Below are 27,748 nucleotides of genomic sequence, written 5' to 3'. Positions count from 1 at the left end.
AATTTTTTTAAAGACCCTTGAGAGCTTTGTGGAAGCTTTTTGTATATAGTTGAACATTGGCAAAGCGCTCTGTGGATTCTCTTAAGAGAGAATGAAGAAAATGTGGGTGCTTCCCCCCCCCCCACTCCATCGCCTCCGCATGTCTTCATGTGCGGACATTAGACTCATTAATCAAAAGACAATCCATTTTGGTGTTTTCATGATTTTCAAGTCATAAATTTGTATGTGTGTGCATTCACAGGGATAACCATTAATCTCTTGGCGCAAATGAAGATTTCCGCGATGAAAATGAGATGCAAATTACAGCTGGAAATTAAATTTTATTTATTTTATTGCTTGTCCCCACTTTTTATCGTCTTTTTTTCCTTCTCCGTCCATCTCGAGATTTCTTCTTTCTCCCTCGTGGGATAAAATGAAAATTAATATTCTCATGGGGAAAGGGAGGTGCGCTGTAGAATGTTCTCACTTTTCTCATCGTGAATTTTCTTTTTTTTTCTCGTTGCAAAATGTGGAGGATTTTTTTACAGACACATACACCGAGTTTTCTCACAGCCTAACTCAATCGATTAAATTTTATTTAGTACCTCCATACCGTAGAAGAGGGTGAATAGGCACAGAATTTGGTGAGAGTGGAATCCTCAAAGTTTGTTTAGATTCTTAAAATTCTTTAACAAGTTCTGTATACTTGAATCTGATTCAAATTATCTTTTTTTTGTGAGAAAATTTGAAAATCATAGAAAGCTCTCCCCAATTAAATTGACTCCAATTCACCCCATTTTACACTACATTGGAAAGTTTTTTTTTAGGGTGAGCAAGAAATTAATTAATGCATACATAGAAGAGCTAGAGCTGTAGTTCTGTATTTAATAATTTAACTTGTTAAATGGGATCCTTTTGCGAGCTCTCAGGGGATGTTTCCACGTGCTTGAGAGGATTGAAAATTATGAACTTACTAACCGGAATTAATTTAAATACTCTCATTATTATTCACTCATAGTTTCTCAGCCACCTTTCACCTCACAGTCAGCCACTATACTGTGCAGAGAGGAAAAGCCATGAAAGTGGGATGCCTCAGTTGGAGGGAGCTGCTATTGTTGAAGAGATGTGATTTATCGGATACATTGTGAGATAATAAGCTTGGTGGGGGATTAGTGCGGGATTGCAAACAGGCGAGAGTGTTGAGTTTAAATGGGAAAAGGAAAATGAAAACGTGTTGTTTGGGTATTTTCAATCATTTTCAATTAAAATCCCTCCTTTGGAATTTAGTTTGTTGAACAATTTTTGATGGGAGAGCTTTTGCACAAGTACATAATTTTGATATGAACAATGTTTAGAGCTTTCAGGGACTTGCATTTTGCCTCTACTGGGATTTAATACACCTTGCGGGCATACCAAAAGGGTTGGTGAGCTTTAAAAGTTTAATAAAGTCGAGAGAAAGAGGTTTCGTAATGCTTCAGCTTAAAGGTGTGAAGAAAGTGCAGAGCTTTAGGAAGTCTTAGATGTGTTTTGCCGACAAGTTGAGAAGCTTAAGAACTTTAATTAAACTGTAAAGAATTCTTCAAATGGGCATAAAGTGTGGTGAAATACATACTTGAAATGCACTTAAAGTGCATTGAAAAATTCTTGATTTTCCCACAATTTTAAAGTTTTTTTTTTTAAAATAATTTTGGAAAAGAATAAAATTCTAAAAATTTTCCAAAAAGGTAAATTGTTTTGAATGTTCTTAAATTCTTTAAAGTTGTGATTTTTGCAAATTCTTCTCAGAACTTCTAGAAATTTTTACAAGAAGCTTTTATTTTAGAAATATTTTAGAATACATAAATCTTTCTGAAACTTTATAGAAATTCTCTAAGATTTTCAGGGAAATCCTCTATCAAAAACTTTCCTAAAAGTTTATTGAAAATTCCTTCAAAATTTTCTCTCAGAAAGCTTTCGAAATATCATCAAAGAAAGCTCAATGAAAGCCTTAATTTGGATTTAAAGACTTTAAGAATAAATCGCATGAAAAATTCTGGATATTTATGATTTTCTCTTTTCAATAGAACAGAAGATATTTCTTTTTCACAACTCCCCTCTTTGGTGTAATTTCCCAAAGATTTTTCTTCCAGTTTTATCGCATTAATCGCACTGAGAGCCCCCAGAAGGTGTGCAATGTCCTTTGGAATGTCGTGAAATCCAATTCCGAGGAAGCATCCCATTAGGGGTAGATTACTGTGGGGGGGAAGGGGAGCTATCTGTGTGGATGATGAGGGTGCAAAAGGGAGGTAAAAGAGAAGAAGATACACAAAACTCACCTTGCCGAAGGCCGTCAGTCCGCCGTGCTTGATGTCATGGCTGGAATCCGCCCACGGGGTATGGCACGTGGAGGTGAGGGTCATGTAGCGCACACCAACCGTGTAGAGGGTACGCAGAACACCGAGTGAGCCCCCTAAGGAGTGGCCGCCCTCCACGCCGGTCAGGGAGCATAATTGATGGTTCTTATGCGCCTCCAGGATGTCTGTGGAGACGGACAAAGAACATGCGGGGGGTTACGTTGTGTGTATGTACAATAACATTAAATTGAAGTGTGTGTATCTTGCCCCCCCTTTTTACAAACATTACACCACACACACTGGCCGCCAGGGATTGGGGATTGGGGGTGAGTGGAAAGGGGAATAATTCCAGGGAGTAGAGGAAACATTTCTAGGGCAACAGTGACTGATCAATATTTTACGAACAATGTGTCCAGGACATTTCTACCCCACAATTGGATCAAATAAAATTGGGGAATTGAACGATAAGGGATGCTTTATTGGATCTGCTGTTTGTCTTCGTTTTTCTTTTTTATTTCTTCACGACAAATCCATTTGTGATAGACAAACATTGCGGGAATTTTTTGGGGGTTAAAAGAGAAACGTAAGAGAGACATATGGAGCTCAATTTGGCGGCTTAGGGGATGTCGGGAATATATAGGATTCAATGGGGAATTTGTGGTTGCTATTTGTATGTTTTAAGACAATATTCTTTGTGGCAATTCTTCGTGGGTGGATGGTATTAAAGATGGACAAATAGAAACAGAAAGGAATGTAGATTATTAGGAATTTATTTATTAACTAGAACTGCTAGAATTTTTAGAGAATTAAAAATATAATTTCTTATTTCATTCCTTTTAAGTTTTCAATATTAAATAATTTTGATAAATTTTCTCTTATTTTTTTTTTACAGATTTTTTAATTAATTGTTAAGGAGAATTAAAACCAACAGCTTTTCTCTTTGAGAACCACACAAAAGCTTCACTCACGTAGCAAAAGGAACTCAATAAATAAACTTGAACACGTTGAAATTCCTTCCTTTTGGAGAAATTGTCATCTAAATCAACATGTTTCAGGTCCCACCCAGGACGAATATGTATTTATATAAATAAGGAAACTTTCTTGAATCAACAGACTCCATCAGAGCGGTTAACATGTGCACCTCGTACTGTGTGGGTGGCGCACAAATGCAAAGAGAGAGGAAGCCTAATATTGGATATGGGGTATGGAATTGTATGAGGAAAGATTTCCTGGCACCACCCTCAAATACATCCTCATCATCATCTTCAAACCTGAATAAATATTACGGGGTGTATGTGTGTGGTTAATTAATGGATAAATATGGTTTGGAGAGGAGAGGAAATTGCGGGAATTCCGGGTTTTGCGTGCAGATGTTTCACAGCAGCCCTTTGCGATGATTTTGCGCCCACCTGCTCCTTTAACCCATGGGCCAGACCATATTTAGTAGGCAGGTATATAGTTTGTGGGAGATTGTGGGATTCTCACTATATAGCACACACATCAAATGCCACCCTTGTTGGGATGTATTTACCTGCCACAGAGGCACACGTTGTCAATTCGGGCGAGTATCTCTCTGTCAGTCTCTTGATCACATCAATTTGCTCCAATGTCAGTTGCACAGCATCCCGGTATTGGGCCTCACAGGGTACGTAAGCTGCCCAAAACTGCAAAAAAGAAGCAAGAAGAAAAGAGATGAGTTGGGCGAGCACACACAAGCTCCACACTGAATGGGGGGCGGTGAGAGCTTTTAGCGAATGACATGGGGAAAAGTTGAGGAAAAATCATGAATAATTCCACAAACTCATCCCTTGGTTTCTTCTTTTTTTTCTCCCTTTCTCATGCCATTCTACTTCCAAATGGACTAAGGGGTCCATTTGATGGGGGAGTGGTGGTGGTGATTTGATGGAAAAGGAAAGCTCAGAAGGTCATTTCGATGGCCATTAGATTGTCCTTGGAAGGGATGTATTTTTTTCTTCATCCTTGTGCCTCCCGGGGATCAATAGAAATCGATAAGTTCGCTCGGAAGGGGAAAAAAAGAAGAAATCCCATTCATAGCCTCAAGGAAAGCTCGCTGGTTGAAAGGAGAGTGAGAGAGAGAAAAGCTCCGTAGAGCATCCCTTGTATGGATGAACTAACCCCCGAGGCAGGACAGCAAATCGCAACATCAAAAGCCCAAAGCATAAATGGTTGTAGGGGTAGTTTCTAAAGGTGGGAGGGTGATGGTGAGAACAACCACCACCACCGGAAAGTCATGTTTCCCTGCTCAATGGGGTGGAATGTGTAATTCCCCAGAAATACACACAACACAATATTTCACAAGCACATGAAACCCTCAAAGGCTTTCCCCGCAGTTGATTTTTTTTTCTGGGTGAGCTTTCGGGCGACAAAAATGCAGACGCTTGAACCCCCATCATACATATAATGTTTACTTCTCTCGAGTGTAAAAAGTATTGACGCCACAAAAAAAGCTTCAGCAGAAAGCTTCTCGAGAAGCATCTCAAGTATACCTCAATGAGTCATTGAGGGAACATGCAATGCGGTGTGTGCTGTACGAGAGGCATTGTTGAGCCAAACACGGTGCAGAGTGGAAAGAAAATCAATTAAACTTTCCCCAAGAGATTCATGAAAAATTTACAACATACCCCCGCATCCTCTGTGCTCATTTATCTTAAATTATTACTGGAAAAACTTTAAATGATTTCAAAGAAATTTTCTTCAAAGAATTCCTTTGAATTCTCAGAGAGAAGTAAAAGATCTAAGAAAGGAATTTCTTTTAAAATTCAATAAATATTATTTTAACCTTTTATCCCTAATTGATTCACTTCATTTCAATTTCTTCTTCTTTTATTCCATTTAAAAAAAATTGAATACAGCAAAAATTATCAATCCAACATTTCTTGAGAAAAGATGGAAAATTTTTTTTTCTTTGCATTGACACATTTTCTGCATTTTTTTGCGTTCCATTTGAACCATTTAAATTCTTTTTATACGCGGCGATTGCGATTTCTTCTCCATTCCCGCATTGAAAATTTACTACCACTGCAGCGGGGTGGGGGGGAGAGGAGAAGGAGATGTGCTAAATATGAAGAAGTGCTCGTTGGCGTTAGGACGAATGAATTCAAATTGCATTGCTGACATCAATTTTCAATGAATTCCTCACTTGGTGCTTGTGCACGGAGGTGGAAGAGCCATAGTGCAGAGGTTCTCTTCTCTTCTTTTTTTATGGGGCACAGTGTGGGTGGAATTGTTGTCGTTTTTTGCTTCTTCTTTTCCTCTTCAAACTGAAATGTTCCCAAGAGATGGTAGACAGAGCAGGGGATGGGGTAACAATACTCATAACTTCACACACAACAGAGCACCTCATTTTGAGAAAAGCTCTCCTCCGGCATAACTCATACGTCGGACAGTTCATCAATGCGATAGCATTATTGTTGTTTCCTTCTGTGCGAAATCAACCCCCCGCCCCAATCGGCTGCATGGGACAAATGAATTCGTTATCAATGCTGAAAGCATAATTTTCCATAAAGATCACAAAATCCCACCCACTGTGCCGCATCATATTGAGGTGATTCATTCATGCACGAAATAAAGCTCACCAAGTGGAGCTTATCGGAAGTACAGCACTACATAGTAATCCCATCTAATTAATCTCGTTGTTCGCAACAAATTGCTGATTTTGTCTGTCAATTGCACGTTCTAAATTTTCATTCAATCTCCTCCTATTTAGTTTATTCTTTTTTTTTATACGAAAAGTGTGGAAAATAATTGGAAAAAAGAGGTTGTTTGATCACAATTTAGAGTAATTGAATCAATTGCAAGAGAGCTTGGTCTTACCTGCGCTGAGACACGTCCTTTTCGCAATCGAGGTAGATCCGTATGACTCCATGTACTCTTAGCCCAAGGCATTACGTTCCGCAAATCCTCATCGAAGCTGGAAAAGTGATGAGATTGCAAAAATTAATAGAAAATTGTCTACATTGCAGAATTCTTGTTCATTTCCTTGATTTATTTTTTCTCTCTTAATTCTTTTTAAACTTTAAACCGTTTAAACGTCTTAAGACGTAAAATTTAGATACAGTAAAGATATCAGAAAAGTTAGAAAAAAATACCGGAAAAACTCTTGAGGAGGAAAATTAATTTAAAATAAAGTAGAACTCACTGAAAATCATTGAGTTGATTGTGAAGAAACTTCCGGATATTCCATGGAAGATCATTGTGCCCATCAATTAATGGTACAGCCTCGAGGAGTTGTGTGGCAGCTTCGAGACGTTCCTCAAGGGGAGCTCCTAAAAGTACACATACAAGTTGTAGCATTGCCCTCCCACCTTTTTGATCCCAAAAAGGAAGAAAATTGATCATCTCACCTGCCGTGACACGAAGGGCAAGTGGAACAGCCACCCCTGCGGCTCCAGCAATTAGGAGGATGGACGTTACGGCCAGCCAGTGCCTCGATGGACCATCCCAGCCTGCGAAAGCAAACAAACAGGAGATGATGGAGCAATGATGATGGATCAAATGGTGTGACGTGGATGGATCTCCACCACAACGCCCACCGCACGTATTTCTTGACACGTTTGGTCATGGTTTTACCCCACACATATGTGGCTTCATCCCTCCACACACGACGGAACAATAAATTCCATCTTCAATTTCATTGAGACACGTTCGACGTCCTCTCACCGCCCTTGCAACAAAAAAGACGCATGAATTGTTCATCGTGGACATTGGAGTTTGTCTGCCTGAGTAAAAAATCAAACTTCACACTGCAAACCACCCACCCACCCCCATCACGGCAAAGTCTTCACTTCATGGTGCTTTCAGAGAAATTGATGGACTCCCATCCATTGGGGGGAGGATTATATTTTTCCAACATGGTGAGGAGGGTGTTTGTGTGTGTGTGTGTTGTGTGAAAATAGCCCGGAAAATCCTTCTCATTTCCTCGTGAAAAATATAACATGCCACGAGGTGGGCGGACGTAGGGAAACTTTAAAGAAGGCACAAACTTTCTTATCTACCATCTTCATATATTTGTCTCTCATTTTTCTTCACCACATCCCGGCGCTTAGGGGTGGCCGGGGGTGGGTTGCTTGTGGACATTTCTATCGCATGACACGTTATGGTGTAAAAGAATGGGGACAAATCTACACAAACAGCCCTCTGTGGTTACATAAGCCCGTCGTTTTAGCGTTTCTTTGCATATTTATTAAGGCTTCTGCCAAACAAATTGACCAAAGAATATATTTTTGTTAAAGAAATTTTTTTTTAAATGAATGAATTTTCACATTAGAAAAATTCATCTCCCCCCTGAAGCTTTTATCAAAGAAAAATCCTTGAACTTCTCATTAGCATTTTTTTGCCGAATAAGAGCGAAAAGGCAATAAAAACGAAATCACATTTAATTGATCACGAGGAGATTCAATCAAATAGAAAGTCTCTCTGCTCTTTGGGAGGGAAATTTTAATTGGTCTCTCAGGAGTTGTATGGGCAGTGTGTGTACGGTGTAGGATCTCTGCAGGATTTCCCCAGACACTCATGCGGAGGACAATAAATCACCCCCCGAGAGAGAATCGATACGGTCGATTGCCTGGTGCGCCCACATCGTGCCTTCATTTCCATTATGTCACACCTTCATCCCCAAACCCACAACGTTCCACCCTCTATGCCGCAGTGATAAGATATACATAGCCGTCCCCTTGCCTGCCCTCCTTTCGTGTATGATTAGTGTAATTATGTTGCTCAGCGAGGCAGATGGAGTTATTGACGTTATTTGCCATACTGAGACAGATTTTGCACAAAACTTGGCGGCTTCCGATAAATTCCTCAAACTCTCTCCTCCATCCATTCATACCCCATGCCAAGAGCTTTCTAAGGAGACGCGTGGGGGAGGGTGTATTCAAAGAATTCCGGCAACAGGATGTAGCTTGCCAAAAGAGGCGGGTGTGAGGTGCCTCAGAAACAAACATCGTGTGTTGAGTTAATTGGAAACTTTCTGACACTACAGGACATCCAACACCCTTCCCCCTCCTGAACACGTTGGGTTTGTTCGAGGAAATTCGATATAGCAAAAGTGTGGGAAAAGTTTTGCCGTGTGCGGGAAAAAAACCATACCAGAGCTGACTAATCAATAAGGTGTTGTGCCGCATTGGAATTCAGTGCTGGAAATTGGAGTTTATGTGTGCCAATATTTTTTTTACCACCAGCAGCAACTCATTTTAGTTCAACAAATAGTGTAGAATAATAATGAAACCCCATCCAATACAGCCCTTCCATTTATAGAGAGAGCAGGAGATTATTAGAAAAGAATTGAAGAGCTTTCATATATAAACGATGTTTTTCATTGGCTGATTTAATGTAGAGTGTAAAAGGATGTAATGTAGAAATTAAAATAAGATCAAACTGCTTGTTAAAATAAAAGAAAATAGTAATTTTTCTTTCAAGATTTTAATAAAATTTCATTTTGAGAATCTATTTATGTTATTTTGAATGATAAATAAAATTATTTAATTAATTTTTGGATTTCTATAAAGAAATTTTAAATATATTGTGCTTAACATCCTTTTCGTTATTAAAGAAACTTTGCTCTTCTTTTTCTCCTTTGACCCTTCGAGGATCGATATTTCTAACCTCAAAACGTAGACTTTAATTTCCTCTCATAAAGAAAATGTTTTTCCAAATTTTCTTTAGAAAAAATGAAGTAATTGAACTACCCTACAAACAGGATGTAGAATTTATCACGAAATGTTTAACAGATTTTAACTTAAATTAGCCACTGTGACCAGTAAAATCCTCCAGGGTTAATTAAAAATTAAATTTTCCGGAGCATTCGAATTTACTCTGAGCTTTTATAATACATATCTGAGCTTTCTTCTATTATGTAGTATATCTTTCCCACTCTCTGTATTATTTAAAATAAAAAGTTTTTCTTTGGAAATGATATTTTTTCTTAAAGAAAATCTTCTGGAGAAGACTTTTCTCTTGATTTCTTTAACCCTGAGCCACAACTAAAGCGAACCCATATTCCCAAAAGAAAAAAAATAATATTAAATGAAACTTACGCGTTGAACTCGTTCCAGAGCTACTTGAGGCCCGACTTGAGCACTGTCTGTGCCTCCAGGGCATCCCAGCTGCATGCTGATGCTTCCCCAGTGTACCTGAGCTAAGCGTTGACGTGTACGATCCCCCAAGGGGGTTGGTAGTCTCCATACTGCTCGCTAGAAAATGGCTATAGGGCCGATGGTGCCCCGATGGGGGTAGTAGGGAGAAATTCGTGAGTGAATTTGAGAAGTAGCACCCATCGTGACTGTGTCCGAATTGATTGAGATTGCAACTACTTGAGTGATGTCGATCGAGAGGAGGCTTCAACTTCTGGTAGTTCTCCCCGCTGTGCGGTCCGATTGTATTGAATTTCGTCGGGTAATCCATGTCGAAGTTTGGAGCACTTGGCGGGGGTTCGTGGTGATAGAAGAAGACCGTAGCGTCGTCCTTCTGGAAGCCCTGATCCCCTCCTTGATCTTCCACGAGGAAGTGCGGACAGGGTTTCTCCGTATCCTGCCCGGTGGGATCAAAAGCGGGATTATCTACGAAACCAAGCTGGGTCGTTGAGACTGATCTCGTGGGCGCGCCAAAGTTGCAAATGTCAGGTTTAGTCGTCTTCAATTCGTAGCTAATGTTGGCAGTGGCACAATTGAGGAGGGAGACACTACAGTCACCCGTTTTGATGTCCTCACCTGTTGTGGTTGAGGGTGGACTCACGGTAGTCTTAATTGTAGCTGGGTAGTGTCGCGTTAGTGAAGGATTTCTTCTCAATGGCGGAGGTGGGGGTGGGATGATGTCAACGTCCGTAAACAATGCATTCTGAAAAAGGTAAAAAAAAAGAAAATAGTTTAGTTCCTAAATCAACCCCAAAAAAATCCTTAATCAAACGGAGAAAATTCCTTGGAAAACCTTTCTCTTAAATTGGCACGTTTACATTCCTATCAAATTCGTGTGAATAATTTTTTGAAAGGCTTTTCCGGCGAATGTGAAAAGCTTTGGTTTTATTGGAAAATACTCAACGTGTGTGTTGTTTCCATGAGATTAAGGATATATGTTATGTATGTACGGTATCCCCATGCCACCCCCAAGAAAGCTTCAATAAGAAATTCGAATTTCTTCCCTTGAGGGCAAGAAGTGAGAAAATCGATGAATTCGATGCCGATTCCGTATAGAAAACTCACCCTCCTGTGCTTAAGCCACCCGCCCCTGCATCCGGAATCCTTCTCATCCACCCTATATCGGCAATATGGCATGACAATGGCTCCTGGCCACATTTTATAGAATGTCCATTTGCTCTTATTTACCGAATGAATAGAATTGTATTTGTGCGAGAAAGCCTTTCACGTTCCCCGAGAGCTTTCTTTTCCACATCCTCAAGGGAGTGAGCCGTTCACCCCATCTTGGGACGTGGAGGCTTTTCTTTTCACCTACCCCCAGCAAGCAAGCAGTGTGGAAGATGGTGAAAAGGGTCCTCTCTCTCTGTGAATTATGTGCGTGTTCACATGCGTTCGGAATTATAGATTGGAGAAGAAAAAAAAAATACGTGAAGCAATAAAATCGAACCCACAGAACCAGAAATAACTCTCTGTTTCCCACTCCTTCGCCCTGTGAGGATAAAAAGAGCATTTTTTCCTTTCATTTCTTCTCTTCATGATTCCTCCCTAAAAAGGGATCTCGAGTGGTGCGCCACCTCTCACCTTCCATTTAATCCTACCACCCCCTTCCACCGCTAATCCACACTCCATTTAATTCCACATGCTTCATATAGAAATTCTCTCCCATAGACCCAAATATATGGACCATAATCCGCACTTTCCTGCCATACAGACTACCACCTTTGCCAGACGTCTCTCCGTTCAAGCACAAGGAGAGTTGGGGGAGGGTAAAAAAAATTGAGAAAGGTCGCGCTTGGCAATGGACAAGGCTCCAAAAATGCAATCCCATCAGAGAGATGACAAACATGAGAGAAAGCTCGCCTCTTCAATTCCACTGGGGGAGCTTTTAACGGTCTTCCCCACACACCCGGGTGCTAAACAAAAATTTGAGGGCGTCCATGTGTCGCAAAGGGATTTGTGGCAGGGGAAGGTATCCCCAAAATTTCCAGAGGGATGCTCCCACTTGACCTAGAAACCCATTCTATGTGTGTACGAATCCCCAAAAGTTTCGGCTCACATGTTAATAAAATTTGGCTTTTAGTAGTAAATCAAAGGCCCCAGAAGATCTGGGAAATGTTCCAAAATATTACGTGGGTGGTGGTGAGGAAAATACTCCGCAAAACATTCCATGTGAGTGGCTTAAATGGGGGTATTATGAAAATTTATTGATTCTTATGTATTTTGGCAAAATGTTTGAGATGAATAAATTGGTAAAGTATATTAAGGGTGGCAAATTTTCTCACGAAGCTGGTGGGGTGGTGTTGTTGAATTTTTCATTAAAATGAAGGGAGTTTAAGGATTTTTCTTTAAAAAAATTGTAAGAGATTTCTTTTTTTTTTTAGGAGTGAAACATTTTCATTAATGAAAAGTACATAAACTCCTTTCATTCCACCACGTTGAGTGGAATTTAAGCAATATATTAAGTCTTGATTATTAACGTTGGGGGATTTTTCAAATACTTCTCAATCCCTCATTTTAGCTCTCATGCATTATATAGGTTTCTATTGTCCTATGATGAGGTTGAATAATAATCCCCTTCATCCTTTTCGGATTTCCCATTAGCCGCACTATGCATAATGATTAAACATTGTGATGGACATGAGAAGATAAAGTATGAATTATGAGAATGCTTTCTGGTGCAGGAGCTTTTCCTGGCTCAATGGTACTCTCTTCCTCTGTGAATTTATTCATAATTATCTCAATGCCTTGCTGTGTGCGAGGAAGGAATGTCGGCATTTAATCAATTGCTTCAAATGTGCATGAGAGGGATAATATTTCTGCAATTAATCACACCCGGAGGATATTTGCGTCACAACCCACCGCCTTGTATTCTTGTTCAACACTCCATGTGCGGTTTGCCACTCACTCCACCCCCGCATTCTAATGCGAGGAGCATGGAGAATCCGTTAATAGGATGTGTAATTAAGTTCCTCCTCGGAGTGCTTTTCCTCGCACTGCAATGGCGCGATGTGTACCCCCATGCCAAAATTTCCACCCACCCAATTCCAACCAGTCGCGCGTGTATTTGCACAGAGTCACTGCAATTGTCTTCAATTGGAGTGCCTCTGGCCACATTGTGGGAGTTGGGATGGCGCGGTGTACGAATTTAATTGAGGTAGAGTGCTTAGTGTGATTTAGAATCTTGCCTCTCCTCAGCCCACCCACCCACATCCACCCACGCCTGTACGTCACAACTGAATGGCATTCTCAGGCACCGGGAAGTTCTTTATCACCGTACCGAGAGAATGACCCTCAATTCACTCGCCTGGACATCCAATTGTCCAGGAGGACAATGCCGAGATTTATCATTCACCCGCGCATCCCGTGTGTGCTGCTGCTGCTGCACATGATGGGTCACTCTCTCTCTCTCTCTCTCGTAGTTTCTATAAAGGGAAGGAAAGGCAATTCCCATGAAACATCGAGAAACATCCTTTACTGACATGTTGATGGCTCTATGGCTACCACCCCCCTCTTTGTCCTCCTTTCCCTACGCTGCCCTCAAAGTCACAAATGAGAAACCCACCATGAGTACACTTTAAAATATCCCACAAGATCCACCCAGAAGTTGACAATTTAAGGGTTAACGGACCATTCAATGCAAAATCTTTCCCAAACTCTCTCCAAGAGCTTTCACCACCATATCCCTCAACAATCCTTTGATTCCTTCTTTTTTTCCTACTTTTGTATGCCCCTTTGAGGGGATGAAGGAAAATGTGACCGAATATTCTCAAGAAGACGGTAATCTCTTGGGTAAACACACAGAGAAAGAGTGAGCTCTTTGGCAAACCCCAAAAGGTTAAAAAAGAGAAAAATGCGATGAAAGAGGATCAATGAGATTGTAGCGCATAAAAAATTAAGAAAATATTCCTATAATAGGAAAGTTGGTTGATTTTTAATTTACATTCCAGAGAGAAATTTATATTAAAAGTTATTGAAGAAAATCACTTTTTTTTTCCTTAAAAAAGGATTGGGAGAGATTGGGATGAAGTAGGTCGTGTTAGGGTGTTAGGAAAACTCTTAAAAATTCCTTGATTGCTGTTCTTAATGTGCAAAAACAAATTCTTTGTGGATAAAATTGAATGCACAGAAAATTTCTAAAGAATTCTTAAAACTTATTAAATAATAAAAGAAACTTTAACAAGATTTTATTTAAGAAATCTAACAGAATTTTTGATTTCCGTAAATCTAAAAAATCAATAAAATCATTTTGAATTTTTTTAAATATTTAAAAAAAGATTTTTTAAATAAATATTCAGTATTAAACTAAATATTAATAAAAGTCCCATTTAATCTGCCCTTCATTTTGAATTTTCTTTTAGGATTAACTTACAAAGAATTTAAAGAAAAAATATTCAACATTGATATAAAAAGAAAAAGAAAATCCATATTAGAATTTTCCTTGAATTAGAAATTCCCTTTTATGGTTTTCCGTGTGAATGACTTGGAAAGTAATTGTTGGAAATGCTAAGCAGATGCTGCCTTCTTGGCGTAAATTCCTCTTAAGGTACATCATGTGTGTGATGCTGCAGCATCCAACCACCCATCGCCTCCCCACCCCATCAATTTGCATACAATTCCAATTGCAGAAGCTCAATCTCACTTGGAAAATCTTCTTTGGCAATTAAACTTTCCCACGTTTAGCGCGGGGGTGGTCTAAAATGCACCCCCAAAAAGCAGAGGAACGAGAAGAAACTGAATGGAGGGGAAGTGGTGGATTCATGTGGTGTAGTGAAAATTTGCTGCTGAATGAGAAAATGATACGCAAAAGGAGTGAGATGTTAAAAGTTGCGCGCCAAAGTGTGGGCGGCCGGAGATTTCCATTCGTAGCGAGGGGGTTTAATTGGACAAACTTTTCTCCATGTTCAAATTGACTTGTTTTGTGGTTTTTTCTCACCCACCGTCATCCCCTTCCTGTCCCCTCCCTTCCGTATTTTGGGGGTGAATTTTCACCTTTCTCCACACATCCGGCGGAAGTGCACAAAATGAAATTTTGTGTGGATTTTGTAGCTCTGTGTTGTGGTGTACCCTATCACTTGACATGGTTTGCACTAACATGCCTCTTGGAAATTGGGACCAACAAATTGCTTCATGCTGTGTAGATGAGAATTAGAATTATGTTGCAGCAGGAAGGGAATTTATATCCGTTCAGATTAAATTAAAATGTTGTTCTGCGAAAGCTTTGACGGAACCAATAATTGCTTTTTGATACTGATAATATCAGAAATTATTAGAATTTCGAGTTATTTTGAAAATGAAAAAGCTCTCGAATGATTTTTTATCATAAAAAATTCTGATTAAATCGATTGATGGATCATTCGATGCGATGCAAATCAATTGATTGTATTGATTGCACGAGGGTGGGAGTGGGTGGGGAAGTGAATGAGGTTTGGGCTGGACATTTGCCAAAAAGGACATCCCATCCTTTTGGTGCTATTCTGCGGTTGACCACGTTTTAGGGCATTCCGGGAGGGAAGTGTGTGTGTATGTCTGTGTGCATAGCTGAATGGTGCCAAACCACATGACAATTTCCACCCTGAAAATTCATGCTGTAATCCCATCGGAAGTGGACTAAAAGGGGCAACAGCACCCAAAACTCACCATCTTTCCAGTAGAGCCAAGCTTGGCCTGTCGCTCCCGCTCCAGGCGCATGAGGATTTGGGCATTCTGCTCACACGTGTACGTGTGACTCTTCTTCCCGTCAACACCGTACCGGCACATCGGGCGGTCCGGGTCAGGAATAATCTGCAAGTGGAGTGAAAAGATGAAGGATGGATTAGGCCAGACACGTACCCCTTAAAATCATCCCCCACACACACAAATACCTCACGTGGCATGCAAAATCTCTCAACTTGATTGATTGAAGCATTTTGTGCATGGTTTATCTTCAAATTGTCTCCTCAATTTGTTTCTTACAATGCTACAAATTTCCCCACTTAAACTTCTTCCTTTTTTGCTCCAAGAAAGTTTTCTTGAAATAAATTCTCAAGGAAAATTTCTTACAATTCCTGCTGCTGGGGTGTGCGCTCAAGTCTCGCATATTTTACTCCGGATAGTTTTAAATGTTCAATAAATTTTTATTTAAAGAGATTCTCAACTTAATGGCTAGAATATTTCTCAGTTAACAGTCGCAACTTCTTCATGCGATATGCAAAGGATATTTTCTTCCAATGAGGGGTATCTAATTAACAGAATACGATGAAAAAAGAAAAGCTACAGAAGATTTTTCTTATTGTCTCTTTTTTTTCTGCAGCATTTTATTGATGAGTTTTATCCAAAGGGTAGTTTTCTGATGAACATTGGGGAGTTTTAGTCGAATAATTTTCAATATTCCGAATATTTATGATTATTTGAATTACATGAAGTTTAATTCGTTAGAAGAAAAGAAAAGAATTCTTACCTCAGTCTCAGCGTCACAGCTACAAAGCGACTGACTACTCCGTCCTTTGCTACGTCTCAGTGATCCCTGAACTTCAGATCCTGCTGTGTGATTGGGGATCCTGTGGGATTCACTGTATTGTGGCGTTACTGAGCGATTGGAGTCGGAATAGTAGATGGTTTGATCGCAATTTGTGTCGTTCTGAACGTCTGTTGAGTGCCTACGGTGCGGGATGTGCCCGTCCAGGCGACTCTCGACCAAACCACAATTTTCCGTGCGTGCTGGCGGCAGGACACGCGGGAAGGTTGATTGTCGCAACGAGAGGGTGGATGCGTCCCTCTTCGATGAGGCCGAATTGTCACGTCGACGCTTCTTCGACGGCGACAGGAAGTACACTTCGCGCTTTGCGCTCTTTCCGGGTTTGAGCGTCTCTCGCCCCCGAGAAGGTTTGGGTTCGCGTGCACTATTCGATCGACTTAGCTTGCCATTGGACAAACTCCACTCCAACATACGACGCTCGAACTCTGTCATTGTGACCCACCCACACGCTCAATTTAGACGGTGGGTCATCCACATACTTCACGCGTACTTTATACACAAGATTGGGGATTAGAGCACTTAACTTTTTTCTCTTTGCCTTTCCTTAAAACGATTTTTAACACATTGACTAATAAACACTATATGTAATATTAATTATTTATAGTACAGATGAGTCTCTAATTTAATTTAGAATTGCGCTTTTTATCCTTTTTTGCATCTTACGACGAAAATGTACAAAATTTCACGGATTATCTTTCGCATCTACTTAAGAATACAATCTCTACTCCTTCGTCTCTTGAGAACTTTACTACACACTCACTAAACTTAGTCCATTATAGCACACTTTTAACGATGAATATATACTCTCCCACTGATGCCTCTCTAAAAGGATGTTACAGAAGGAAGATGGAAGAAAAAAAATGTAAGAAGAGTTACGTTTGAGATAGTTTTGAGTGCACAAAAGGGAAGTATTTGAGCAGTCTTGTGTACAAGAAGGGGTTGAGAAAAAAAGGAGTCTCTTCTAAGAATTTCTAAAGAATTTTCCAGCTTATATCGCTTCTTGTGCTCAGCTAAAGGGAAAATCCAAAGATGCAAAAATATCTGGGATGAAAATTTCTTCATTCACATCACAAACTTTCCCCACAGTGCGGGAGCTTTCGTTAAGGGCTTCTTTTTCCTTTTGGTAGTCCCAACCAAAGAAATTATTTGCATTATTATTACTTACTAGAAGGGTAAAAGTGGAGGGTTTCTTTGAAGGAAAATTAACTTTTAATTCAGTCACTCTAACGTGAAAAAAATTCAGTTCCATAAAGAAGCTTCATTGAAATATAATATGTTAAGGGAGCTAGAGGAATTTGGGAGGAAATGAAAAAAAATCGAGAGAGAAATTTAAAGAGAAGGAAATGCTTTACCTTTCATGAAAAGCAATGAGAAAGAATTTTGAAAATATCGGTTTTTGAGCTTGTTTTTATTTGATTTAAATTTTAAGACTGGTTTTTATGCTTTTTAGTAAAAACCTTAAAATTCATAAAGCTCTATAAATCATAAAGTTTATCCTCTGATTTTTAAATATCAAAAAAAACTCCAAAATATCTGAAAACTTAAAGAAAAACTTACCGGAAGATTTTTTCTTTCTAAATAATAAAATTTTTTTAAATTGTTTTTACAGCGCCAGTCAAAATTTATTGTTCTGGAAAATATCACTCCCACAGGCATTCATATACCAAATAGGAAGCATAAAAAAGTCCATTTTCTACCTTGGAGGGTATTTTGTGTGGAAACCACAATCTAACAAATCCAATTATTACATCTCTCTCTGTAATTCGGAGTAAAAGGCCCAGGAAGAAAGAAAAAAAAACGAACAACAATTTCTTTATTGTTCTGCAAGAGAGGTAGAGGATGTTTTTCTTGAATTTTTCATTCCTCCACGCTATTTCATAAATATTTTATTTCCTTGTTTTCTAAGTGAATAATTGAAATACATGTAATGCATTCAAATATCTGTGTGCTTCCGGCCACTGAATTTTCATTCCATCGCGAAATTCTGAGAACCTTCATATGCTGAAGGGGGGATGTGAGAGAGTCTAAAGAGAATGGGTGGGTGGGTGAGGGTTGAAATAAGGCAGGCAGGTGTGGAAGGAAAAAAGAAATCCTTAGAGATTTGACTCAATAACGTGAGATGATCATGAGAATGAGAACACACCTCTTCACTTTCACCAGGGTGAGCCATTGAAGCCCTTGTCACACCCAAGATTATATTTTACACCTTCCCTGTGAGAGTGGAAAAGCGAGTCATCGTCGTACGGAAGTGGATGCACACAAGACATTCCCCGGGAAAATTGCCTCAATTTTCTTCACCTTTTTTTCCCTACAATTCCTCTCTACTACTTCTCTTGAGCTTTCCTCCCATCAACTGAAGCTCAAATTCACACACTTGGCACCTTTTTCGGGGTTGGTTACCCCCCAGAGGGGGTACGGAAAAGCAATATTTGACAAGGGGGGTTGTCATTGAGGAAAATTGCGTTTTCCTGTTCATGGAAAATCCACCTACTCTCGCTCTTCTTGTTTTCTCACTGTCATTTTCATATCACAATTGTAAATCGTTTTCCCTTGTTTTTTCCTTCAAACCAAAAAGAAATTAAACACTCTCACGCAGACACGCGAAAGCCCCCCAACATGTGTTTGGCCTCTAGGGATGGTGTGGCAGCACAGTGAGAGAAAACTCCAGCAATATTATGATGGGGATGGAAATGCCATCAACATTCATGGCATCGCACTCACAGAGTTGAAAGTCAGTGCCAACCGGGTGGGGGTGGGAAAATTTTATCATGTAGAGTTGCTAAGCAGCAGCAAAAGGGATAACCCGCGCGTCGTTGAATGTTGGAAAAGTCATCAAAATTAAGGAAAATCATTTTCCCCCTAAAACATACAGAATACATTAATCCCAAAAGCATGTTAAGAATTTTTTGAATTCTTCAATTTCTTCTTAATATTGCTCTGAAAATTATGCTAGAAAAAAGGTCTAGGCCGAGCCTTTTATGGCTCCTTTTAAATTATTTATTTTATACATAAATTACCTACATAAAGTATTTGAGCTTTTCCTCCTAACTAGAGATTTTAGAGCTTAAACTTTAAATTAAAATAAAAAAATGATTTTTATTAAAAATTTTCAAATTTTAATCAATCAAAAAAATTCATTCCAAAGCAGAAAACGAAAAACTTCCTTTAATTTCCATTTATTATCCTTTCCTTGAGTGTCCAAAGCTCTAATCCACGTCTTCAATGTGATCTTATCAGACAGAAAAAATGATCATAAAACTCATTCAACTGCCAAGTCCTGTTAAAACTTTCTTTAGTTGAATTTTCACCCCAAACCCCTTGCGCTATTTCCCGCGTACCCCTCATTAAGTCAAAGTTCACAACCCAATTTTGCTGGACAATTTCTCATCATGAACACACCCAGTCCTTGCGCGAGCCATTATCTTCCAGAATGATTATCTTCAGTTCGCAAAAGAGAAATTAGATTGAGGCGTGTTGCGGGGGAGTGTGGGCTGCAAAAAAAAAGATGAAATTCACGCGGGATGATGAAGGTCATGAGCGGGCTTCCCAGGGAGTGATTAATTTTGAATGTTACTAATTAAAATGTTAAATAAAATAGAAATCTCAATCTTTCATCTCTTCTACATGGGGTGGAAAAGTTTCCCCGAGCCACACGCATCGTCGCGAAGGGATGCTTCTTTTGAAGTTTTAATTAAATATTGATTTTTCATGCGGTTTTTTCGGGAGTTTTCCTCATTCATCCGATTTTATCCTTTCTTTGTCTTGAAAACCTCATAAAACGAGGTTAGGGCTTTGCTGGTGGTTATGGTGAGATTATGTTTGCACCACGTTCATATTCAATCCCATGTTAATTGGTAAAAATACTTGAGGGATTTGGGAAGACTGGAGTCCAGAAAGATCCAAAAAAAAAGAAAATTTCTAAGCTTTTTCATTTAGAGCTTTTCAAAAGCCCTTCTTCGTTTCACTCCCATCTTCCCTATAGAGAGTGAGATGTACCAAAAAAATGGGTTACATAGAAGATGATAGAGAGGCGAGGGAGAGAGAGGAAAGCTTCGAAAGCATGCAAAGCTTTCGGTGAAAAATCCATGATTTATCATCTTTTTGTGGGCTACCCATAAACGAGGGAGGATGGAACTGCGGGCAAAACGCATGGAAAGAAAATGACCTACATTTCTAAATATGAGTTTTCTTTTGCAGTGCTGTCCATTCATTTCCATCATAAATCACTTTGCCGAATTGTCCTGCGCCCCCTTTTTTCCTACGTCCCTCTCTGTGGAGGATTTTCTCTCCCATTTTCCCCACAAAGCGGAGTTGGGGTGGGGTAGTGGGAACGAAAGACTATCGAAGGCATTTAGAGATGGCTAAATGAATTTTCCCTTTTGCAGGAAAAGTCGCGTAGATTTTCTCTTGAATCTCAAGTCAGCGTGACTCTGTGGAAAACGTTTAGCTCTCGCATGAAAATTTCATTGAATATATCTCCCTTCTCCGCAGACGCCTCTCCGGCATTTTCCTATTGTGTGTATGAAAAGTCTCTGAATTTGTTCCAAATTTATACACACACCACCCACTTGTAGTCCACCCCACCGCCCCCCACATGTAGTCCCTTTTGTTGCCAAAAATTACATCACGGAGCCACCCCCTATTCTTCCGGCATAGAATTCATCGTTTCCTCCCGCACACAGGGAAAACGCAAAGGAAGCCAAGAGAAGCTGCTTCTTCGTGACACAGGAGTTGTGGGTGAAACTCATGACATTCTCAGCGCGCTTCCGAGTGAATGTAATCCGTTTTATTGAAAATTTAATCGAACTAAATAAATTTACAGAGAAGAGAGAGCAGATTTCATGAGAATTTACTTAAATCTTATTAGTTTTGCAGGCAAATTACGAGACGTAATGTGATGAGATTTTATTAAGGAGGGTTTTATATATATTTTTTGAAAGAAAAAAAAATGCGTCGGATAGGACCATTATAAGGGGGAAAGGGGCAACTTGTTACACCGTAAATTTTTTTATAAAAATCAATAAATTGTTTATATATTAAATCTATTTTATTTAATCAAAAAAGTCTCTAATTTTTTGTTTATTTCTATCTCGTGATATACTTTCAAATGATTTTTTTTAGTGGAGCTTTGGCGAAGTTCCAAATGTGCCATAATGAAAAGAATTTATAATACATATAATATGGGGACAATTTAAGAACATAGAACATTTTTTTCTTACATAAAAATATATGATTTTTGCTCTATATTCCAGGCTTTATTTCATTTAAAAGAAAAAAATATGTGACCTTTTCCCTGTAAGAACGAATGAATCTTTTTTTCCTATAAAAAAGACTTTAAAACAAGGAATTTTATACTTAAAATCCAAGAAGTTTAATTCGTTATTTTTATCACCTTGCAATAAAATTCTTTTACACGTGAATTAATTAAAGATTTTTATTTGAAAAGCTTCGATGTAAAGTATGTCTCATGTTCAGTCAGTTTCCACAATAAATCTCCGTGTAATTTCCATAAATTTTTAAATAAATTCCCCACAAAGTTTATTCATTAAAACGTTAAAAACATTTTTTCAAATATTTGCAATTAATTTCGTGACTTGAAAGATTTTTTTTTAAATAAGAAATTCGGTACCTTTGAGAAAGAACTAAAAAGTTTTAAATTTATTTCAAAGTTTGTGCAAATAGTCCGCATGGAGCTTGTTTTATCCTTTTTACGTTCCCTCAAACAAGGTGAAATTAAACAAAATTTATGCAAAAACTATTTGTGCTTTGAAAATATAAATAAAACGGCGAAGATCTAAAGGAGGAAAGTTGGAAGAAGTGGGTCAACTTGTCTTCAAAGTGTGACTCAATTTTTTTAATTGGAAAAAAATGTGGGAAATTGTCTTGTTTTGAACTTTTTTTTAACACTTTTTTGCTCTATTTTCAATTGAAAATGTATTTTTCAGAGCTTTTTGAAAGCTCTACGTAACCTATCCATTCTAATCTTCTAATAATTTATTGGAAAATTAATAAAACCAAAAAAAAAAACTGTTGAGGTACTATGTAATCCAATATAGGTATTAAAAAGTAAAAAAAATATTGAGTAATTCCCCAGTATTCAACAAAAAAAAGAGAAAACAAGCTGAGAGAAAATATAGCGGGGATGATTTTGATTTGGAAAATGGAACAAGAAATTCATTTCCATGAGCCACGGTGCTGCATTGAATTAGAATATTTTGCAGAATGAAAATTCTCGCACCGCGGTTGCCCATAAATTTCCACCATATAGCGAGTCTGTGTCCCCGCATTGATATGAAAAGATACACAAAGGTGCACCAAACATATGGTTTTGGCTGCAGTGAAATTCCTGGGATTTTTCCAGGTTTGTATTGCCTCCCGGTGAAAAAAAAACATTCTCCCCAAAATTTATTGTTCAATTTGCCGCACTGTCTTTTGGCCACAAACAACGACGAGATTAGGCCCCAATTGCATCCCTCTCTGCGTGATCTGCATTGTGGATTTTTCCATCAGCTTCGCACAGAGATTTTATCAAAAATTTGTCTATGATGATTTATTCCTTTTCTGTGGATTTATTTTCTGTGCGGGTTTTTTTTCTTTCGGTGGATTTATTAAAGTCCCTCCTGAGGGTGAATTTTTTTTTGGAGGAAATTTTGCAGAGGGTTGATTTTTTTGCTGGTGCTGCTCATTAAAGAGATTCGTATACTGTGAGTGAGTGCTTTGTAGGGAGGGAGAAAAAAAGCTCACAGAGTTGGGAGGGTTTGTACACGGGAATATTTGCTAATCCACCCACACTCGCATAGGAATTCCTCGTGGATATTAAATAAAGCTTTCATTGAGATGTTTTTCAAGCCCCAAACTCCCACAAGACTCATGAAAAGTCCCCCTTTCCTCTGTGAAAACTCCTTACATTTAAACAAATTACATCGCACTTGAGCACTGTTCACAAGAGGATTTTTTTTTCTTCTTATGTAGTGATAATCCACAAGTTCACGTTTTACGATCCTGCAGATAAATCCTCAACGTGCGTTTAAAACTTTCACTCTTTCCAACCACTCCCGCATCACTAAAAAAAAATCACTCCAACTTTTGCACTTTCACAACAATTTAGCTACTATAGTGTGTCCAGCTCTGTTACACGTGAACGCACGTTTCTTCACTTTGATGTACACTCAAACTAACTTGTATATTGGTACCTGTGCAGAGGTGGTACTCGATGGCATGGAAAAATGCCAACCGGGAGCTTCCTGCAGAAGCATTCCAATCATCCAAACGGCCGGAGCTGAACTGACTCGCTGAGCAATGAAGTTTCCACGGGAAAGCTTCATGTGTGGATGCTGTGAGTTTCCCCGCAACACTTGGAAAGCCCCATAATCTCTCTCTTGCTCTCACTGCCCTCATTTCCCAACAATTTTCCCTATGCGAGCATCAAGGTGAGCCCATGGGGAAGAGAGAGCGAGAGAGAGAGTGGCACATGCGTAAAAGCTCTGCAAAAGCCCCTCGACGTTCGATTAAACAATTCATATATAACTTAAAAAATATCTTCATATCGCTTTCTCTCCCCAATCATTTTCCCATCGCGATAGACATTTATATTTTTACGAAGGGAAGATTCTTATCATGCCCCCACCCCCTTTCATTCTTCACCTCAAACCTTAGGGGTAGTACTCAGCTCACCCCCGAAAAAAAATTCGCACACAGGTGTAACTTTCAAAGGGGGGAAAGCTTTTATCGATTGCTCGAGGAAGATATTTCGCGGCATAAGAGCTTTATTTCCATCAATTTTGTCATCTCAATATGATTGTATGGGAGGAGGGGGGATTTGTAAAAGCTTACAGTGATTTGAACAATTGTGCCTCAACCCGTGAACCCCATATAAAATAGCTCTGAATATTGACAATTCAGCCGGAATTTAATTTGTCAATTGAAATTTTGATAATTCGCTTTGCTTGCAAATCCCATAATTACATTTGTTGATATATAACGCAGGTGTACGCTGAGGAGGAGGGGAGGCGTGGTGCTTTTCAGCAGAAAACAATTTCCATTGAAAGCGATTTATGGGAAATTAAAGAGCATAAAATTAAAATGTAGTTTAACCAAGCATTATGTAAATCAAGCGCGAAGTTTGTGGGAATAAGGAGAAAATAATGGAGAAATGGAAGATTTTTGTACAAACTATTTTAAATTAATTTTAAAGCGTCCGCAAGGAGCTTAAACAATTTAATAAAAATATATTGATGACGTTTTGAACATTATTTTGAGTTTAAAAAATGATCTAAAAATAATTAGCAGTGGAGGCGCCTGGTTTAATTTTTGTGTGAAAATTCCATGAAAAACTACAACAAATAAGACAAAAATTATAAAAGTTCTTTTGAAAAAAGAAATGTTAAATCAATTCCAGAATTTTCAATCATCTCAAGCTAAGAAGCTTTCTCGGCAGTCATAAAGTCTAGCGACCGATGCTGACAGAGCCAGAGAATAAATTAATATAAAACAACACTCGTGTTACACAGCCTCAACCGAGTAAATTTAATCTCGCAGTCATTTAATTCCACCTGCGGGATTACAATGTAACAGAGACGGAAGAATTACGGGGAATGTCATGCAGAAATTTCCAAAAAGTTTGTGATAAAAGTTTCAACTCTTGTGTGGCATGGAAAGTTGATTTAATGAATTCCTCTTTCTTGTCTTTTACTCTTGCTTCTCTCACTCCTAAAAAAATCACCTCCTGTGAGCGGACTTTTCAATTTTCTTTCACAATTTTTCGGAATCAATGAAATTGAATCCTATTGGAGAGAATTTTCTTCACAAATTTGATTTTTCTTCTCAACGTAAGAAGAGAAATTCTGTGGATTTTGAAAAATATCCCGGAAAACATTGCAGTGATTGGAAGAAAGGTGCACTTGGCAAAATATTTACCTCCTCAAACCTTGTTTTCGCTTCTTTTCTCATTTTTTATTTCTTACCTTATTTTTCTGTACGTAGCATAAGAATGTAATACGTGGGTGTGCTGTTGGGGAAATTGCTTTTGTATGGAACTTCTCTGGACTTTGGACGTACATAGCTCCACGGAAAAAAAGAGCGTCGTCATTACGGTAAATTGAAAAGTTTGCAGAGGAGGTGAAAATGCTGTGGCTTATTTTAAAATTCTCAGAAAGAAGAATTGTGTAGATTACGTGCTGTTTTTCCATTAGGGAAAATTAAAAATGAATTTTTTCTTGCTGTTTTTGACACAAGTTATTTGACAGTTGTTATTTTGACAGCTGTGATTTTAACAGCGGTTTACATTTATTTTATACTCTTCAAATATTTATTTTCTCAGAATAAAGTTGCTAATTTTAGTATTTTATAATATTAATAAACTTTTATCATTTGGTTTTGAACTTAAAATTCAATCAAAAGTTATTTCTGGAGAATTTTAGGGGTTGAAATGACAGCACCACTTTGACATTTTATTGGCAATTTGTGTCAGTTATAAAATTGAAATTCCATTTATGCTGATTCATGCCATTTTGAATGGAATTTCCTTTCACGTACAATTTTCCTCAAATTAATCACCAAATTTCCCAACGAAATGAACACGGGCTTTTCCATATGATTCATCCCCCTTCTTTGTATATGGCTTTTGTATAATTCGCCTCCCATACAACCCCCGCAAGATCAGATAAGAATTGACTTTCTGACAATTTGCTGATGAAGACAAAAACGACAGAGGGGAAGGAAGCCAAAGATCAATATCTTGGGTGGAATTCATTTAAAGTTTCGGCAATAAATTAGGAATTCTCATGGAAATTTCTCATGAAAAAAGCCCTCAGAGCTTTCGTGGAAAAAAGGGGTTTGTCACGGCACTTTTCCGACCATTTGAGTGGAATTTCCACCAAAAAAAAAAAAACGCGGCAAAATTCCTTCTAACTTCCTCATGCCACGGAATGTCTCCACGTGCGAAATTTTATGAAAAAGGTATTTAAACCATATATAGTGTGTGGCACCAAACGAATAAATTTTATTGGCATAGCAGAAAGTCGTGTGAGGAATAATATTTTCTATATTTGTGTTCCATAAATAGATTTTCCCAACCCATATTGATTTCCCTTCATGTACACACGCCGCTGCCATTTGGATCCCTCCCTACTTGTGTGAAAAAGCTCATGTGGGGGGTGGTGGAATTCCTTGCGTGAATCGCACAATTAAATCCATGTGATTCCATAAAGTTAATGGCGTGTCATCCAAAGCAAATCAATAAATTTATTTTGTTATTACGTTTATTACCATCCACCCCAGCTCCTAGCGGGGTGCACACGAACAGCACAGAGTGTTGGGGGTGGTGGGAAAGCTTGGAAATTCCCATATAGTTCGTCCCTAATTGACCACATCTTTTATAATTTAATTTCACCTGCTTCTCACTGAGATGATATGGGGGTAATTTTAATCATACCCCAAGGGGTTACTCGAGTCCCATCGGGTGCTGCTGAGACTCAGCTTCCTCCACCACCTGCTGGATGCTTCATCTTTGCTCTCTCTCACCCCCCCCCCTTGTGATTCAATCTTCCACAAACGGCTTGGAAACATCCGGCATCACCTTAACCGCTAAAATGTTCCTTTTTACCAGGTTGTTGGCTTCGTGATGGGATTCAGAGTTCACCCCCAACGAGCCACCACCAATTCCCTTTTTGAACGTTCACATCTCGTACTCACAAAATGGAAAACTTCTCCAGCAAACGTGGAATTCTCTACACGATCTCTGGAACGTAATTAAATAGTGTGCGACCATGCTTCACATTTATCTCCATCAATATGCAATTTGGATTGATTTAGATCAACTCACGAAGCTTTCTCTCCTCTCAAAAGCTCAGAGCTGATGTGGAGTAGCTCACTCCATAGGGGAGGATACGTGAAGTAGTTGTGTCTGGAGAGCTTTAAGCTTTCAATTGATTGACTAATGGTTGGTTTACATTGTGAGTGGTAAAGTTGAGAAGGCAAAAGCTGCAAATATTTGTTTTATTTTTACAATATTTTGTACTTGAATATTAAGAGATATTGTTGAGCGAATTAAAGTTTAATGAATTTTTCTGTCCTTCAATGCTACTTAGAAACATAATTATCAAAGACTCTATAAATGATTTCTTTGATCCAATTCAATCTTATTTTCCAAAATTTTAGATAAATAATTAATATTCTAAAGAATTCTTGAATTCCTTAGAATTTTAATTATTTTCTAAAATACTGGAAAATTAGATTGAATTGGATCAAAGAAAGGTTTTATAGGGTTTCTGAAAATTATGCTTCTAATTAGCATTAAAAAAAAGACAAAAAGTCACTAAATTTTAATTCGAAAATTAATTATTTCTTAATATTATTTAATCTTATTTCTTGAAAAAATGTATTTCAATGAATTTATTCTGAATGATTCATTAATCTCTTCATACTCATTGAGGTTTTTCATTACACTTAACTGAGATTAAAAATTGTTAATGAACTTGGAATTAATTTACTTGAATAATTCTTGATGGAAACTTTCCACAAAATAGTTTATCTTCTTTGCATGATTTATCGCTATATGTAGGAATTTGCATCAATGTTTTGCATTAAATGTTGGAGAAAAAATCACCATGCAACAAAAAATACAAATTCCACGCCTCAAGGGAAGGTTTTGAAGAGCAATTTCAAATAAAATGAGAATAAAATGAGAATTTCATTGAGAAGAATTGTTGCGATAAGACGTAGCTTTGTGGTGGGAATTTAATCAACGCACACTTCCCATGAAATTTGCATGG

General features: G+C 38.4%; 1 protein-coding gene across 2 annotated transcripts in view; it reads right to left on the bottom strand.

Moving 5' to 3' along the window:
- Nucleotides 1-23,263, bottom strand: part of LOC129790516 (uncharacterized) — a 33,088-nt gene extending 9,825 nt beyond the window's left edge. Inside the window, exons 1-9 of one of the 2 annotated variants that reach the window (XM_055828021.1) lie at nt 22,885-23,263; nt 15,900-16,799; nt 15,101-15,244; nt 9,368-10,166; nt 6,677-6,778; nt 6,472-6,598; nt 6,147-6,243; nt 3,844-3,976; nt 2,295-2,497 (exon numbers count right to left, since the gene is read on the bottom strand). In XM_055828021.1, the coding sequence (XP_055683996.1) occupies nt 2,295-2,497; nt 3,844-3,976; nt 6,147-6,243; nt 6,472-6,598; nt 6,677-6,778; nt 9,368-10,166; nt 15,101-15,244; nt 15,900-16,409 (2,115 nt within the window). In that variant the 5' untranslated portion in view covers nt 16,410-16,799; nt 22,885-23,263. The remainder of the gene's footprint in view (nt 1-2,294; nt 2,498-3,843; nt 3,977-6,146; nt 6,244-6,471; nt 6,599-6,676; nt 6,779-9,367; nt 10,167-15,100; nt 15,245-15,899; nt 16,800-22,884) is intronic. The other variant, XM_055828022.1, reaches the window with a different exon arrangement.
- Nucleotides 23,264-27,748: the final 4,485 nt, after the last annotated feature.

The sequence above is a fragment of the Lutzomyia longipalpis genome, chromosome 2, assembly GCF_024334085.1.
Source record: "Lutzomyia longipalpis isolate SR_M1_2022 chromosome 2, ASM2433408v1".
In the NCBI taxonomy this organism is placed as follows: domain Eukaryota; kingdom Metazoa; phylum Arthropoda; class Insecta; order Diptera; family Psychodidae; genus Lutzomyia; species Lutzomyia longipalpis.
The sequence above is the reverse complement of the archived record's forward strand: the minus strand, read 5'-3'. Positions and strand labels throughout refer to the sequence as shown.